Source organism: Sparus aurata, chromosome 12 (assembly GCF_900880675.1).
Source record: "Sparus aurata chromosome 12, fSpaAur1.1, whole genome shotgun sequence".
Lineage (NCBI taxonomy): Eukaryota > Metazoa > Chordata > Actinopteri > Spariformes > Sparidae > Sparus > Sparus aurata.
Window position 1 is genome coordinate 9,122,665 of NC_044198.1, and position 17,064 is coordinate 9,139,728.

At 43.7% G+C, this 17,064-nt stretch overlaps 1 protein-coding gene across 2 annotated transcripts in view; it reads left to right on the plus strand.

The window, feature by feature from the left end:
- LOC115592735 (leucine-rich repeat transmembrane neuronal protein 4) overlaps positions 1-16,271 on the plus strand; it is a 123,503-nt gene extending 107,232 nt beyond the window's left edge. The window contains exon 3 of one of the 2 annotated variants that reach the window (XR_003986209.1): positions 13,883-13,992. Coding sequence is in view for 1 of the 2 variants with exons in the window: in XM_030435803.1 (XP_030291663.1) it covers positions 13,883-14,206 (324 nt within the window). In the remaining variant the exon portion in view is untranslated. Of the gene's footprint in view, positions 1-13,882 lie in introns of both variants that reach the window. The other variant, XM_030435803.1, reaches the window with a different exon arrangement.
- The last annotated feature ends 793 nt before the right edge of the window (positions 16,272-17,064 follow it).

The following is a 17,064-nucleotide window of genomic DNA, read 5'->3' on the forward strand; positions in this document are numbered from 1 at the left end:
TTACTTAAGCCCTATGGCTAATTACCTTTTCAGATGAAAACATACGCCTCTTCATTAATTCAACACTCCACAATCTATCATAATTACTGCCAAGTAAGTTGTTGTTATCGCTTTAATTTAAATTAGTGGCTGTGTATCTACCTCAAAATAATTTTTATGTACTGTGCACGCATAGCCAAGTGAAATAAATTAGTATTTGTAAGATACAACTAGTTGATAGTGCATTTTCAAAGGATGCATGTATGTTTTTTTTAGTATCATCTCCAAAGATTCTTCTCGTCAGCCAGGCAGGATTTTTATAACACCACCCAGTAGACTCTCAATGTAACAAGCTTTCCTCTTTTTTTTTGACTGGCAGACATAAACTCGACATAAAGGCCACTAGCAGTCACATAGAAGTAAACATAACAGTAAATTACACCCCTCCACTGATAGTATACAGTTGCTACTGTATCTGATGCTTCAGTCAGCAGCCTGTCAATCACTTTACAAGTATTGTATGCCTTACACCACTTTAAAGTGGCAGCAATCATCTGCTCGAAGCGTGAAAAGTTGTTTTAATGTCAGTTTTTTTCTTAGAATTGAGGGGTTGTATATTATAGGACAATAACAACCAGTAGCAGGCTGGATGTTTGAGGGGCACCAGCTGTATGAAGTGGGGCACCCTAGTGGGTACTTTATCCTGTGTTATCGACCATAAGGGCATCCAGGAGGGCACTTTCTCTGAATTTCTTCAAACATGGGGGCACCTAAGAGGACGACTGCCCCCCTTATCTTCCCCCCTGAGTCTAACAGTGATCAGAAGTAAACATGCATTGCCTCTGCCTGTGTTCCTTCTCTGTAATGCAATCCTATAGGGACCCAGGAGCAAGGGAGAAGCATAATTTTGCCAAGCTATTATTAAAATAAACTGGCATTTCACACATTTCATGAGGAAACAGAATGTGTTGATTTGAAAAGCTGAAACTGATGAACTACTAAAAAAAGTTAGAGGGAAAAAAAAAAATATGTCCCTGACCTTATCTAAACTTTTTAAAATACCCATACAAGGATAAAAAATCTGAGGGGAGCCAAGAGAGAGAGGGAGAAAATGATTAACCATGAAGGCCACACGCTGCTATGAGATGCCTGCCGTTGTGTGCTTGCATCAGTGAATATCTAGCTTTGTTAAAAGGCCATCTGTGTCCGAACACTGTTGAGGCGGCGCGTGGTGAGTCAGGATGGGAAGCAGATAGGGGAGAAGGCCTGCATATCAGTTCTGGCTGTTGCCCAGCTCTCTTTGACATGTCTTATTAGTCGGGTCTTTAAAAGCCTCGGCCTGCCTTCCCAGGCACACTCCTCCCCAATATCCCTGATTAAAGTGCGACTGACGCTTCCACTGTGGAGCCAAGTTGGCCACACAGCGTTTATGTTGGGTCATGCTCATTACTCAGACACACTGCCAGTGCCGCCGCGACTGGAAGCAGGCAGCACATAATGCAAGACACTAGCAGCCAAGAGATCCTGGAACTTTGAATTCAATATAGGACAGCAGAAATGAAACTACAAATTGTTCTCCTTTGACACAACCTGTCACTCGGCCTTCTTAATATGCATTCAGGCAGTCGGCAGTGGGTGGAAGTGATTTACTTTATAAGTGAAGCTGGGGCCAATTTGAATTTGTTTGTTAAGCCATGAAATAACATCAGCGTGCCCCGACTCTGATCATTTGCATGTATATAGATAACATAAAAATAAAAGGACACGTGTCCCTGGGTTACGTTACACACCATTACCTATCACACCACACAGGTTCAATGTTACCGATGGGTTTAGAGTTCAGATTTAGTTTGAATTGAACAGTGTATCTCACTTTGGTGATTACAACTAATAAATGGAAAATAAAATCATAATGATAAAAAAAAAAAAATGTAGTCATAATGATGTTTAATCTCTTTTGGTTATCAGACTCTGTTTGTGTTACAGCTAAGCCAGGGGCATAGGTTTGGCTTCATCTGTTACAGTTGCACTGTGTTATACTGCCTCATAGTTGATCTCTAGGAGAGTGTTAACTAAATAAGAAAAATAATCATTAAAAAAAACATAAATACATTGAATTGTTTTTATGTATTTCTAAGTCATGCCGTAAAGATGGGCACTATTTATCCGTAAAAGAATCGGCCACCATATTGAAAGCAAATAGGGGGCAGCGTATTGCTCACAACTTTAAAGGTGCAATATGTCAAAATTTAAATGTCTGCTGAAGTGTATATGGTAATCAGCTAGCCCTGACCTGTTTCCGTTTAAAGCTCCTGTGCCAGCTGTGTAAACACCGACATTCTCCAGTCTGGTATGCTAGCTGCCCCGCTAACTGAGCTAACTAGTTAGCTGCAACTACAGCTAGCAGCAGTTAGTGGTTACTCTAGCGATATATCCTACTGGCTCTTATTGGTTTTGAATTTGACAGGTGGTCAATTCTTACACACTGTACCTTTAAGTACTGCCTGCAGATACCATCCAGGGCCTGTATGTAGCCTGAAAGATAAAACCCAGAGCAATGAAAGTTCCATATCTTCAAGCTAAAATGAGTCGAGTGCTAATTTAGTAAATCTGTTAGATCATAGAGAATTGAGCTACAGTGCAACAAAAATAATAATAATACCAAACATCTTCCAGCTTATTTAATTCTTTAATTTGATTAATAGATTTATTTTGTTTTCCATCATTGTGAATTAAATATCCTTATATTTGAGTTGTTGATCACACAAAACAAGTGTTGTTTGAAGGCATTTCTTAAGCCGTCACAAATTCCAATGGCCTTTTTCTCACTTCTGGGAGTGACTGAAAACAATAATGAAGAAAGCGGCGGTGATAATCATGAGCCGCAGCCTCATCCGCACAGGCAGAAGTGTGACTGTGAAACAAACTGAACAACAGTGGGCACATACTGTACACTGCAGGCTTTCTGTCTCATTTCCATTGTTCCACAGATTCTCAGCCCCCGCCTTCATTAGTTGTGGTAATTGCATGTTAGTGCTGGGTGTGTGTGTGTGTGTGTGTGTGTGTGTGTGTGTGTGTGTGTGTGTGTGTGAAAGCAAACCGGGCTTAGGAACGTGTTGAGCATTGAGTAACATTTCACGGCCCATTTGCTTTGGTCTGCAGAAGCTCCTTTACTGTACGTACCGTAGAGTGGGAGGAGGTTGTGATGAGCCGACGGTGGGCACGCATCGGTGCGTGAAGGGGGCCTCGATGCTGGTCTCTTGTCCTTCCCCAGTTTTCTCTCTGACTTTCCCTGGCATTAAACCAGCTTTTTGCATAGATTTTTTTGCATGTATTTGTTAGTGTGTATCTATTTCTGTGTGTGTATGTGTGCGTGTGTGTGTGTGTTGAGCCAGAGACCTGTAATCAAGAGTCACTGCACATAAAGGGACCTCCAGTCATTAAGGAATTAGTGGGAGGCTAACGGCTTGTTTAGTGAATCAATTAGTTTAAAATGTGGACATGTGGGCTCATTTTCGCGCACAGCACTAACAGGGAATGTCAAGGCTGTACATTCTGCATCTGATGTTAACCGACCCTTTATGACTCTAGCACCAGTACAGTCCTGGGAGGCCCCTTTAATCCCAGTCAATGGAACTTGGACTTAAAGACACAAACAGAAGTAAGAGCATATATGGCCTCTGTAATTTGACAGATTTCCAACTGCGAATGGAAATGGCGGGATTATAGTTTTCGTGAAAGACTTGATCGGATGGCACAGTGATTCGCCCGCTGCAAAAAAATGGGCATTTAATGAGCACCACAGCACATTCCTAGGTATTTCTTCACTTTGTCGTGAAGGAGGGTGCTCGGAGAATGCCATCCTTTCATGCAGCCTTCGATTATGTTAATTATCACAGATGTTAACACACAGACAGATGTGTATTACCGCACACAAACACACACACGAAAAAGTCTATCACACACACTTACCCATGCAGCTGGGAAGTCCTCCTCTCGGGATGAGCTGTCTGGAAACAAACTGATGGTGTTTAGCTTCACACCCTCTCAGACACGTCCATGCACACTGCTCTGCTGAAAAAATCTGACTGGTGGGCTCCGTGTCATTGACACCCGCCTGGCAACATCTGTGCCGACTACCCCCGCGTGTGAGAGCGGCATACAATTGAAAGGCAACACTCACTCCCACGTGGAGATGCATGGCCACGCATGCACGCGTCCTTGCGCATGTATGCACACATGGAGTCACAGTTTGCAGAGGGCACATGATTACGGTTTAGCCGTTTCAATTAATGGAGGGTTTCGGGAGCTAATTTGTAGGTTTATTTTCTCACACGTCCGTATGGTTAAACACATACAGAAACAAACCATTGCCGAGCGTGAGATGTCTCTGTATACATGGCACCCCTCTGGACCTGTTGATACCTGTTAATGTGCTCCAGGTACATATTTGCACACTTTGCATACAGTATGTGCTGAGAACACTTTTCTGTAAGCTGTGGCTGCTTGCAATGTTTGATCATCTGTTTCGCTGAAGTGTGTTCAGGTACTGAACATTGATGTGATGCAAAGCTTGTCAGCTGAGTTTGCGTGGCCGAGCCCAACTGTTACATACTATCACCACTAGCACTACTGCTTTTCCCAGGATGACTACTACCACTCCTACTACTACCATTACCACCATCACCACCACTACCACTAATGCAACTGTTACCACCATGCCCCTTCTTCTTTACCTGTGCAAGTACTACCATTACTTCTACACCACCGCCACCTTCATTGCCCAAACCATTGCTACTATTACCACTACCACTGCATACATCCCACTAGTGCTGCCACCACCACTAGTACACCTACCAATAGGGCCACAACTTGTATTACTACCACAATTAACCCAGTACCACCCATGTCATCGCCAGTACTATCGCCACGACCACCATCATTACCTGTGCCACCACTACGACTACTACAACTACCACTGTGACCACCACTAGCACTACTTTGACTACCACAACTACCATTACCATTACTACCACCACTGCTACTACTATTACTGCAACATCCAATAGTACACCTGTCCACTACTGTCATTACTATCAATACCACATTCACTACCAATAATGTTATCCCCACTACTACCACACGAGCCGCCATTGTTACCTACACTACTTCTACTACTACTACTACTACTACCACTGTGACCATCACTGCAAATACCAGTACCTCGACCACTATGATATGACGACTACTTCTATTTCAACCAACAGCACACCCACAACCACCAGTAACACTTTCATTACTACGATTATTACCACCACTGCTTTTACTATTACCGTAACCCCCACTAGTACACCTACCACTAGTACGACTACTGGTATCCTGTGTAGAATAACCCCCACTACCTTCAGTGTTATCACCACTACTACCACCACCGCCAACATTACAAGGCCACTTCTACTACTACTAATACTACTACTATGACAACTACTACAATTTATCTTACCATTAGTACTCTTACTGTTACTTATACTCCTGGATTAGGGAGTTTTGTCATCTGAACTATGTGAGAGGACCCTAGTAGAAGTCATATTTCCTGTCAGCATAATATTAACAATCTGTACTGGTACTTTCTGATCACACATTCAGTTCACAGTTATTACAGGGGCATGGTACCACCAGTTGTAATTACACACTTTTTTCATTAAGCAATATGCAAGTATAAGTGAAGATGAGATGATTATGGGAAAGGAAATGATGTTGTTGTGAGTGGCGAAAGTACAAAAAACACGGAACACAATGCTCTCTGGAAGCCGAGATGTATTCCCAGTGGCAGCCAGCGCTTTGTAGAGCAACACTGAACAGTGGCACACTGAAAGAGCCTGAAAAGCATAAACATTGAACCTTTACATCAAATATGTATCACAGCCCACTTTAAATATAGATGGACCGAAATTAATCATGGTAATGTGTCTCCAGACCTCTACAAAGAAGACGCGAGAGAGAGGCAGGAACTTAACAAAGAAAAGAGTAATTAAACAGTTATTTCCAGCGAGTCCGTCATAGTTAGCTTCAATAATTCCTCCAAGTGAATAATGAGCCTATTAATAAGGCAATATCGTTGATAATAAACATGCTGTTACAGAGGAAAAGCAGTCAGCAACAACAGCTTTATTTAATAATGTATGAAAAGGAGAGGAGATTTGTTATACTTTGGGAATACTGTGTGATATCCACAGTGGGGGATGAAAGAGAACTTTCCACTCCAAATGGTGCAATAACTAACAATTCCCAAACACAATTCATCGGTTTAGAGACATACAAACAGAGCATTTAGGAAAATATAGGACGAGCAACAGCCCAAGACACATTTTGGAGGGAGTCCGTTGCACCTTCCTCCTTGCGTCGTTATGCTTCTGCGTGCGACAGTGCGATGACTTGAGAGGATCAAAATGTTTGGCGGGGAGAGCGGCAGACATTTGAACCGTAATGCTCCAAAAGCCCAGGGAGGCATTAGCATTGTCTGCCCGTGGCACAGTTACTGCCTCCTTAGCTGCTCATAAAAGCGTGAATGCAAAAAGAAACACAACTTGTGAGTGGCACCGGGATAGTGTAAAAATTTATGAATTTATTGGGATGTGGGGTTTTTTAAAGGGACTGTTTTTGCAGTTCTCTGATCAGGTTTTTATAATGTCTGGTTATTAGGCAGAATAAGTGGTACAAACGGATGGGCAACTGAACAGAAAAATATGCTTACAATGGAATAACAACAACTTTATTTGAAGAGCACTTTTTTATAATCTCGCTTGCAAGCAAACGTCCCTCGGATAAAAGCCTTTTTAAGAAAAGATTTAAAAGGTGACACCGGCCTGATTGGCTTAACGTCCTTGGGCGAGTTGTTCCAAAGCTTTGGTCACCCCTGTGTGCTCAGGCGTACGAAGATAAAGATCCAGGGAGGAGGCAGGATGCCAGTCATTGTTAGTTGACGCACACGCAGGTACCTGTGGCAGAGATCCAAAGAAGCAAAAAACCCATGCAGCGGTGCAGCTCGGGGAGTTGAGAGAGGTTTTTATTGTCTTCATGCAAATGTATTCTGACAGGTAGAAGCTGCAGTGTACAGTGAAGATAAATATTTATATGATACACAATATAGGGTATAGCTGATCCATCGCAAGCTTGATTCACGATACACATAGTAAGGAACAGAATTGCTCAGGGTAGCGCTATGTTGAGCATTGTGCCCTGCTCTGATTGCAAGCTCCCTCGATTTCAACTCACACCGTGTTTGTTGGCGACCTTTCCCTGCACCCTCACAAAGATAGCTGTCCGTGGCGTGACCTAAGTGTACCTGAAAAAAGTTTTTTCATGCATCATTTCATTCATCTCTGGATTCTCAAACGTCTTCTTCTCAGGAGGGGGATAATTGCCAGTACCTTCTTCCATCTCAAACTGAAATGCATAATTCATAAGGGCTGGGATCGTTGTTTTGCCTTTCAAATGTCCCTGTCCTGTCCTGCTAACTGGTGCATGGTGACATGACCCTGTGCCGCCCTTTCTCCCCCTGTACTGTACTCTGTGTCACCGCTCCCACCGTCTCCAGCACAGATCTGAGACTGTTAAAGTTTGCAGAAGTAAAACCTGTCAAGTGCCAGTAAATGCAATGTTAGACCTGTTTTCCACATAGTGGCAACTTCATTGGGCACCCATTCAGAGCTGAATATGTAAATTGGGCTCTCAAAGGTAAACAAGCCGGGAAGCGACAGACTTAATGAGCGAGACAGCCGACATCTTTATGTCTGAATTGAGGCGGCGTCTTCAGACTAGGCCTTGGAAACAGCCAGGATGTTCCTGTCTGCCTCTCAGGTTGCACTCACAGGGGCTTATCAGTAGAAAAAAATAAATAAAAATGTGTCTATACAAATGCTAATCACCAAAATATTCAAATCAGCTCTGAAGATGCTTAAATCTGAATTTAAATGACATAACAGTTTTGTTGAGATGCCTTGCAGCTATGTACGACAAGTCACTCCTCAAAAGTATAACCTCTCCTCAAAGGTAAGCAAAACTCCAACCTGAACTTGACACCACATTTTTCCAGTTAAAACTTAAAATTGAATGACAGGTGACTATTTTCACATATGAAATTGTGCGATTTAGATAGACTTTTGGCACTAGCCCTGCAAGCAGGAAGAGGATTTACTTGGTGGGTAAAGCATCAGAAGGGCTTTGATTGGTATTAAAGTATTGTGTTTGATTAGTAATGGAGAGAACACAGACTGAAAGAATAATTGGCCTTGTGATGCTTTCACAATGTTAAAGGCGCAATATGCAAGAACTGGCTGCCTGTCAAATTCATAATCAAAACAAATAGAGGGCAGGATATCTGGGGGGTCTAACTGAAGCTGCCTTGAGCTAATCAACTAAGTTAGCCATGCACCTAGTGGTCTGAAGTGGGAGCTGGAGCATCGGGGAAGTGTAGGACAGACAGGTGCTAGCAGGTTAGCATGCTGGCTTCAGAAGATATTTCCACAACACCATATGTATATTGCACGAGGCCATTTATTCACATTATGTTGGTAATTTTAGTTTTTTTTATCATTTTCAAATATAGTCATGCACATTTAAGATATTTATGAGCCCCAACTTAAAGCGATTTTAGCTAACTTCCTGTCCGTCTTGCAGTTAGCAATCCCTTCCCTCTTTATGTCCCCACATGAACACGGGGTGGTTCACGGGTTGCTTACTTGAACAAGAATGTATCACTCACAGCAGCTTTAAGTTCTTTCTTTGACAAGTAATGGAAGGGGCAAAAAAGGAATGAAAACTTTCCCCTCTGATATTCCTGCACAGCGTTTTAGATAAGTGTTACGCTAAGTCCCAACTCAACGTTTTCCATTCTCAAACAAATCATGCATCTTTTGGATCATTTGGAAAATAAACTTGTCTTTTTGCTGGTCTGGCCAGATGTTACCATTTACATATTTGGCTGTCTCCTCCATCAACAGACGATTCAGTGTGAGGAATTAATATCTTCCTAATGCCGAGGAGCACAAAGGGAGGCTGCAAGTATTGCTAATGAGCTAGCAGAACCTCGCAACAACATGGATGGTGAATATCAATCGCACCTTTCGTTCACGGAAAGTGTTTTGGGTCAGTGACTTTGTCCGACGAGCCGAGTCGGCGTGTCCGGCTTGATTTATGCATCCTTCAACACATTTTTTTTTTTTTAAAGCCACCTAGAATCCTGAAAATTATAGGAAGCCTGTAAAAATGCTGACCTTTTTACGTTCCTTCTTCCTGTCTCTATTCGTGCACGGATACGAAGGCACACGCGCATGCTCTCCACGAGGCCAGATTTATGCCCTGACAATTTGACAGAATCCACTGAAACGCTGGGACTTAATATTGGTTAATTAATTCATTGGACCTGAGCGGAGAGCTGCGAGCAGAGCTGAGGTGGACTGGGGTGTGTGACGGGAGATGAGGCGGTGGAGGTGGCGGTGGTGGAGTGGTTGGTGAAGGGTTTAAACTGAAAGGGGAATGAGGGGAGTAATCCACTGAGTGCCTATAATGTAATGAGTCAGCCTCGCTTAATGGAGTCCATTTGAGGAGGAAGGAGGTATGGAGAGAAGGAAAAGGTGGTGGTTCCTGAGGTGCGCAGATGTAGCTGAATAAAAAAAAAAAAAAAGGCTGGGTTGGAGGACTGAAGCGTGATTTTTTAAATGTCCTGCTACCTGTATTAACACCAGGCCACACAAGCACACTCTAAGCAACTGCCTTTTTTTTTTTTTTTCATGACCACGACTTTGTGCAAAATGCTATACGTTGCACTGAATCATGAGGGCCTGTTACAGTAAAGCTCGGGGCTACCGCAACACTATTTTTATCTAAAACAGAACTGGTGTTAATGCTTTCAGAGTAGCTTTATCTCAGCCCCTGTGGTCCGGGATAATTCCTGAACCGCCGAGCCGCGTTAGCCCGGGCTGTTTCCATTTGACTTTGAAATCTGTGCTGTCACACACATGCATGCACACACACACACACACACACACACACACACACACACTATTCCCCTTCCTTCCCAACCAGCATATATCTGCATTTCATTGACACAGACGGTCCTTTTTTAAAAAGAAATCCTGTCCTGAATTCACTTATGTTCCCTCCAATGCGATTCGTCCAATCAGAGTGACTCTCTGTGATAAGTTTAATAAATGTGCGAGGATATCAGGGACACGTTTTTTTGGGTTACTCGTACCGAAGACTCTCTCATTTCTAAATCCACTTTATTGATGTGTCTGCTCCCGCTTTGCTTCTCCGGGACATAACTGAGAGCTCACCCGGGAACAGTCATTTCTTATCTTGCTCGCACCTTTTTTTTTCCCCCTTCCCTTTTTTTCGGCTTTCCGTTTAAAGGATCAGTCCACCAAATTAAAAAAAGAACATGTTCTTATCTGTGGCATCTAGCCGCGCAGCTGGTTTTGTTTTATGTGGGTTTGGGTTTAAAGAGCGCTGCATTTGATGTCTTCGTCGGCGACCATCTTCTCAGAGACAGTTTCTTCAGAAGAAGTTGTTCAAAGAAAAGCCTATTTCTGTCCGTCACCCTGGTTAAATAGAAACTGTTGCTTTGGAGCTCTTTGACTGTCACTTTTCAATGCTCTGGCGAGGCACAAATAAAATGAAATCCATGTAAATAGTGTGGAAGTGACTGCAGAACAGAAGATAAAGGAAGATATCTCGAAATCTCAGTGCTTCAACATCAAAACTCTGCACGGCTTGACACAGACAGCGATGTGTAGAAAAAGATGTCCTTTATAAATTGGATGCACTGATTTCTTAAATGCATACTATGCAGGATTTGGTGGTTGCTGTTCGTTAACGCGCCACTCAAAAGTGCAATAAGCAGAAAGATAGTTAACTGTCTCGTTCTCAGGTCTGTAGCCCCATGAAAACGGATTATTGTTGTTTACATGATCCTGTTTGAATCGATGGAAAATAAGAAAAACGAAATGGCTGGAGGATTCATTCTTTTACGCAGTGGTAAGCTTAGACTTTCATCTCCCACCTAATCCCATTGAATATGCAAGATGACGCTAACACGTGATGCACGGTGGAAACTTGCGGTGGCCCCAGTGAGAGGAGGGAGGGGGAGCAGTGAGGCAGGTTGATAGCTGTCAGACAGAGAAATAGCAGTTTTGGGCATTGTGTATTTTGTAGTCTTGATAAAAGTGTATTTTGTGGTCGGGAGTCTATTGAGCATGTCATCACAGTATACTGTTATATAATGCAGTGACTGTTTTTCTAGATACAGATGTAGATGTAAATATCAAAATGCGTTTGTGCTCAAATTTCGTTATTCCTCAAAAACTTAATATCAGTAAACTTTAGGCTTTTATTTTGTAAAATTGGTTGGAAAATATCCAATTTTTAGTTGTTGTTTTTCTTTTTAATTTATGAGATAATTGCATACTTTTCTCATTTTTTTTATTGTTTATTGACGTGAATAACCTTTTTATCTTAGGTTGCACAGATCAGAAACACCACTGTTGGCACTGGCAGATTATTTCTATTCAGAGAGAGATAACGATGCTTTGGTTTGGATTGGTTTGTCGACCTGGGACCCAGAAATGTCCTGAGCAAACCCAAGAAAATAGAGACGGAGAGGGTCTCTGCAGATACTAGACTCCACACATTTCTAGTGATCTATGATCTATTTCTAGTACTATACTTCTTTTAGGAAAATTCCTCTATGGTATGCCTTTATAGAAGTGGATATCTATTTTATGCTGTAAACCACCTAAGATGTCGTTCTCAGGACCGGGTTACCATCGCTGGTTAAGGTTAAAAATAAAATGTCAAGGATGTTCCCGGAAGACGGCGCGGTTGTGACACTTGCTCTGCTTCCAACGCCTCCTCAAGAGTCAGGGGTTGTATTATTCATGTCTTCCGTGTCGGTGTCATATCTCAAGCTCCTGCTGTTGTTGTGTGTTTTCTTGTCGCCTGTGTGTACTGATCTGTTGATCTGTCGCTCTGCCAGGCTGCGGTGTTTAATCCAGGTCAGCTGCCATCTCACCCTGCTGCTTTCACGGCCTGTTAAGAAACCTCTTAATTGGCCTACTTTTTTTTATTTATTTTTTTTAAGGGGAATAAGTGTGTGACTTAAAGTCGGAGAGACAAGGTGTCAGGAGAGTCTCATCTGTTTGTTCGGCGACCGGTTTTTTTTTTTAAGGTTCAGGAGGAGGGAGCGCAAGACTAGACACACAGCCAGATGTGACGAGCGCTCCTGGCTGCGACACAGCAGACAACAGTACGTGACATGGCACCGGAGAGACGCCTGTTTGCTCCGGCTCCTGCACCGGAGGTTGAGCACAGAAGTGGTTTTTGTTAAGTGCATCTTGGCCTGTGCGTCATTCATACGTCCACAACCCGTGTTCGCATTCTTCTGACAGCCGCGGTGAGCATTGCGGCCGCGAGTTGTGGGCAGGGAAGCCTACCGAGACGACACGCTTCGCACATCTGCAGGGAAGCAGTTGCGGCGGACGCTTCGCAGCACACGTTTTTTGGAGGGCCTCTGCAGCAAAATGAGTTTTGGGGGAAGCTTGAGGCTCAGGTGGTCACCATGTGAGGACGATTGCAGAGGGGCCAAGCAGTGAGCTGCCAGACTGAACTGTTCGCTGTAAGCCTGCAGTCACACGGGCACAATGAAGTGTTGTGTAACAAACTAAGTGCTTTGGAAAAATAACACAGAGTTGGAAAATATATAATAAATGTATGGGAAAAGTAAACAGCTGTGGCTGCTGCAGCTGCAGTCTACCGAATGTAGGGCTTGTTATTTTTTCATTTTAAACCCAGTAATTAATCATTGTTTATTCAAAAGGTCGGTCCGCCAAGATCACATCATAAGCACAAGCAACCGGGACTACGCGCTACCACAGATACAATCACAATTAAAAAAGTTGCCATCGGGAGCGCGCGTCTCTCGCATTTCCAGATAATCACGGGGGCATTCCGCAGTTTAGCTCCTCAAACGCAATTTGCAATCGCTTTGAAGACAACAGCCTCATCCGTCTCACCTTTTTGGGGTTGAAAAACAGAAAAGCCTTTCTCGCGACTCGGCGGGAATGCAGCCTTTAAATGTCAGAAATCAGCGAAGGAACAATCGGCCCTGCAGAAATTAAGGGTGAAGATCTGATCTTGAAAAGGCCACAGTGAGTAGCCCCTCTGTGCTTTAAAGCAACGTTATGTAGAACCTGGCATTTTAAATAACAAATCCCGGGTCTGTCACAGCTTGACAGATGTAACCTAGGTGCCACCCGCAAACCCGACTCACTGCATCATAACAGCGTTGCGTGTTGAAAGAGACATTCACTCCACTACCAGACACTGTACCATCAACACGATGTAGAGGCAGTCATTTTAAGGTGATGATGTTGCTTTGAATGTCAAAAATGTGAATAGCAGCTTAAAAACAAAACAATCGGCTCTGCAGAATGAAGGCATCCCCTAGTTAAACCATTGATTTCACTTTTAAACGACCTCTAATCTATAGTGCAGAATTGTCGCAGTCATCAATCACCGATTTTCTGAGCGACACTCACTGCGAGGGAAAACTGTTGACTGTATAGTATTGATCAGTAGCCTCTTGTGGACGGAAACAACAACTTCAGGCAGTGTGGGGACATAAATAGATCTCTGTGAACATCTCTTTCGGGTTTATCTGAAGGACACACTTGGCTGAGAATTCGTATGACTAATGCTTTTTTCTCTCTGTCCCCTTTTGCTCCCTCTTCTCCTCTCTGCATTTTCCTCACTCTTGTACCATCCTGCCCATGGGGCACTTACCCGACTCCATCCCCTCCATCACATCCTCCTTCTGTCTTTTCCTCTATCCTCTCTTGCTGAACAGGTCCCCCACCAGTTGGGTGCGCTGACCTTCTACCGCTATGAACAGCCCATCGTAGACTACTGCCAGGCCCATCAGCCCCTGCGGCTCAACATGGGCTACGAGGGACCCCCACAGGGCCTGGAGGGCCTGGAGGACCTGGGGCCATGTGATAGGGGCACTATACAGACAGTGGCGCTGCCTGCCGTGCCCTCAGCTGCCACAATGGGTGCCCCTGTGCCAGGGCCTCGCTCTCCCCCGCCACCCCTCAGACCACAGAGCGAAGGTCCCGTCAGCATTCCTTATCCTACCGTCGAGCGCACCGGCACACTTAAATTTGGACGCTAGTAGGACGAGCCCGGTTGTTGGGAGTGGGGCGAAGGCCTCCGATTCACCGTGACTTTGAAATGAAGGGGCAGGCGAGCTGGTTATTCAGTGGGGCCTTGTTTTCAGAACATGAGTATGTGAACTCGAGGACTAAATTTTTTTCTAATTCTGCCCGGAGGGATTCGGCACCTGAAACACACAGACACACCAATTTACAGTAGAGCGGGAGACATCTTTTGCAGATCATTTACGATTTTATTTTTCCAAAGCCCTCCGTAGAAATCTCCGTACGGCTGAATCACGGGAGGGAATCCAGCATTCGACAAAAAAAAAAAAAAGCATCACCTTGTTTTTCCAAATCTGGTCTTTGCTACATGTCATGATAACACGATGGGGCACCTGTTCGGAGCGCAACAGCAGTCCACTTGAGTCAGGAGCGAAAAGGGGAAGTGCAATAAACACCAGTTCTGGATCACACAAAGTGAGAGCAGACAAGAATAGGTGGAGCTGGACATCATGTGAAGAGCAAGGGGCTTCATACTGTGATTATTATTGAAATATCTAGTCTGTAGTAGTTAACAAAAGCAAAAGCATATCGTTAGTTCACGAGCAGGAGTCATTTTCTCAAGACAAGTAATCACACTGAATTTTCTCTTTCATTGTTTTTACTTTTCCTTTCTTTAGACGTGGGGTCTCTGGCTGGATTCCATCGATGTGCATGTCAAACCAAAGAGTTATACTTTTTTTCATTTTTTTTCCTTTTAATGCACATGAGCTGCTTTAGCTGAGGGGCATTCTTAAAATGCCTGTTGGTCTGCTAAACTAGCCCCTGCCAACTCACGTTCACAATCACAACCAAATCCCCTGGCAGTTTCAGATGAACCCGGGCCCCGTCTTCAACAAAGTAACCGCGCTATCAGTGCAGAAGTGAACCCTGAAATTTGAAAGATATTCATCAGAATTTTGTATTTTACCTCCCAACGCCAATTCAACATTATCTGACAGAATCACTTATTAGAGATATTACGGGACGTTCCGTAGATGTCTTCTTACACGGGCCCGTTTCACAGCAGAGCGGCAGGTCTTTGTATATGATTATATCCCAGCTGAATGATTCACTATGCTTTAAAGAGGTAATCATAGGGGATTTTATTTTCATTTTTATTTTTTTGGTGGTAAAAATAAATACATTTGAATGCAAAGTATTGTACATATTCTTAAAAAAGGTGCGCATTACTGAAGGTCGAACCACTCTCACTGCCCCCGAACAGTCATTCGAAACAATGTTGAGTCAATGTTTGACTTTCATCACGCTGGACAATTTGGAGAGCACCGTCCTGCCGGGTTTGCAAAGCTCCGGCCATGTGCACCCGTCTCTCCCCCTCCGCCGCCCCCCCCAGCCTCAGAGAACAACATTGCCGAGTGGGGGCATGTTGAACCAGCACGTTGACTTCTCTTTGACCTGCGTATGAACCCATGGGCCGTACTGGGAAATATTGCCTGACATCTCTTTTTTTTTTTTTCTTCGAAAAAGCGCCCATCCAGTGCGGGACTTTATTGCGCTCGGTAACCCTTTGGCCACCCTGTCAAGCACTGCTTCTCACTGACTTACCGAGCTGATGAGGACTTCAGATACGGCTGTGATGGCCTTTCAAATATCATCTCCGGCTGAATCCGAGCAGTGCACCGGGGTCGTTTTTTTTTACATGTCAGTGGTCTTACTCATGGGAGTTGCGGACATTGTGCTTGGTCCTCCCACAGCGCAACTGATCGATTAAGAGATGAAACTGCGAGGGGCCAAAATGTCCCACGAATGTGGGTATATCCTCAAGATAAGGGAAACAATAGGGATTCTTTTATTCTGTTTTGTTCTGGTTCCTTTGTCGTTATGGCTCGGAGGATATAAGAGACGTTTTTTTTGAGGTGTTCAAAGATGATGTCAAGAAATTCTATAAGACTAATCAAAGGACAAAATCGAATAGAACTTATTTATCGTGTAAATAGTGAATCTTTAAAGATGAAGGAAAAAAAAAAAAAAGCGTATGAACTTGACTTCTTCTGACACACAAACTGCTTGTGAACAGAAGAGGAGCCTTATTCACTTTCCAGTGGGAATCTGTTACCAAGATGACTCGGTGAAGAGGTTCCTACTGAAACTGCTCCTGTTGTTTCAATGATAAATATTTTTCTATTTGCTCCCGTCACTACTCCACCATTAAACGCCAATTACTTTTCTGAGGTTCTCTCTCAAATCCAGTCATTTTACGCGAAGAAGGGAAGATTGGGAGCCCCCCCCCCCCCCCCCCCCCCCCCCCCCCCGTTGCTGTGATGCACTCCTAGCGTCCGAAAAAACTCATAGAGATCCAAGTGTTCTGTTCTGACTTCAGACATGTTTCATCTTTGCAGGAGGTGGCCGTGCAACGTGTTGTTTAGTCACATCTCAATCCGCTCCTCTTGTTTGAGAATTCTGACACTATCTGCCATTTCAAGGTCTACTCGGGGAGAAGAAGTGTGCTATTTCTTTACACCAAGAGTTTAACTTGTGAAGGGATGTTCTTTTTTTTTTCTTCGATGTGCCATTATTTTGTTAAATGTTTTACCAAAAACCAGCCCCAAAACAACAAGTGACCCGAGAGTCGTTTTCATGGTTTCATGACTAAGAAGGGTTCAAGTCCCCTTCGTGTACAGGACAATGCATAAAAAGCAGTTGATTCGCTCAGTGCGGTTGCTTAAATAGTGCTGGTGGAGTTTACTTTGTAATAGCAGCTGTGCCAATGTCTTTATAATGGGAGCTCTCTCAATTCTATCCATGTATTGTCTTGCCTTGCTCTATATCACCCCTGCTAACTCCTTGGCCTGAATTTCATGTCTGCCTCTTG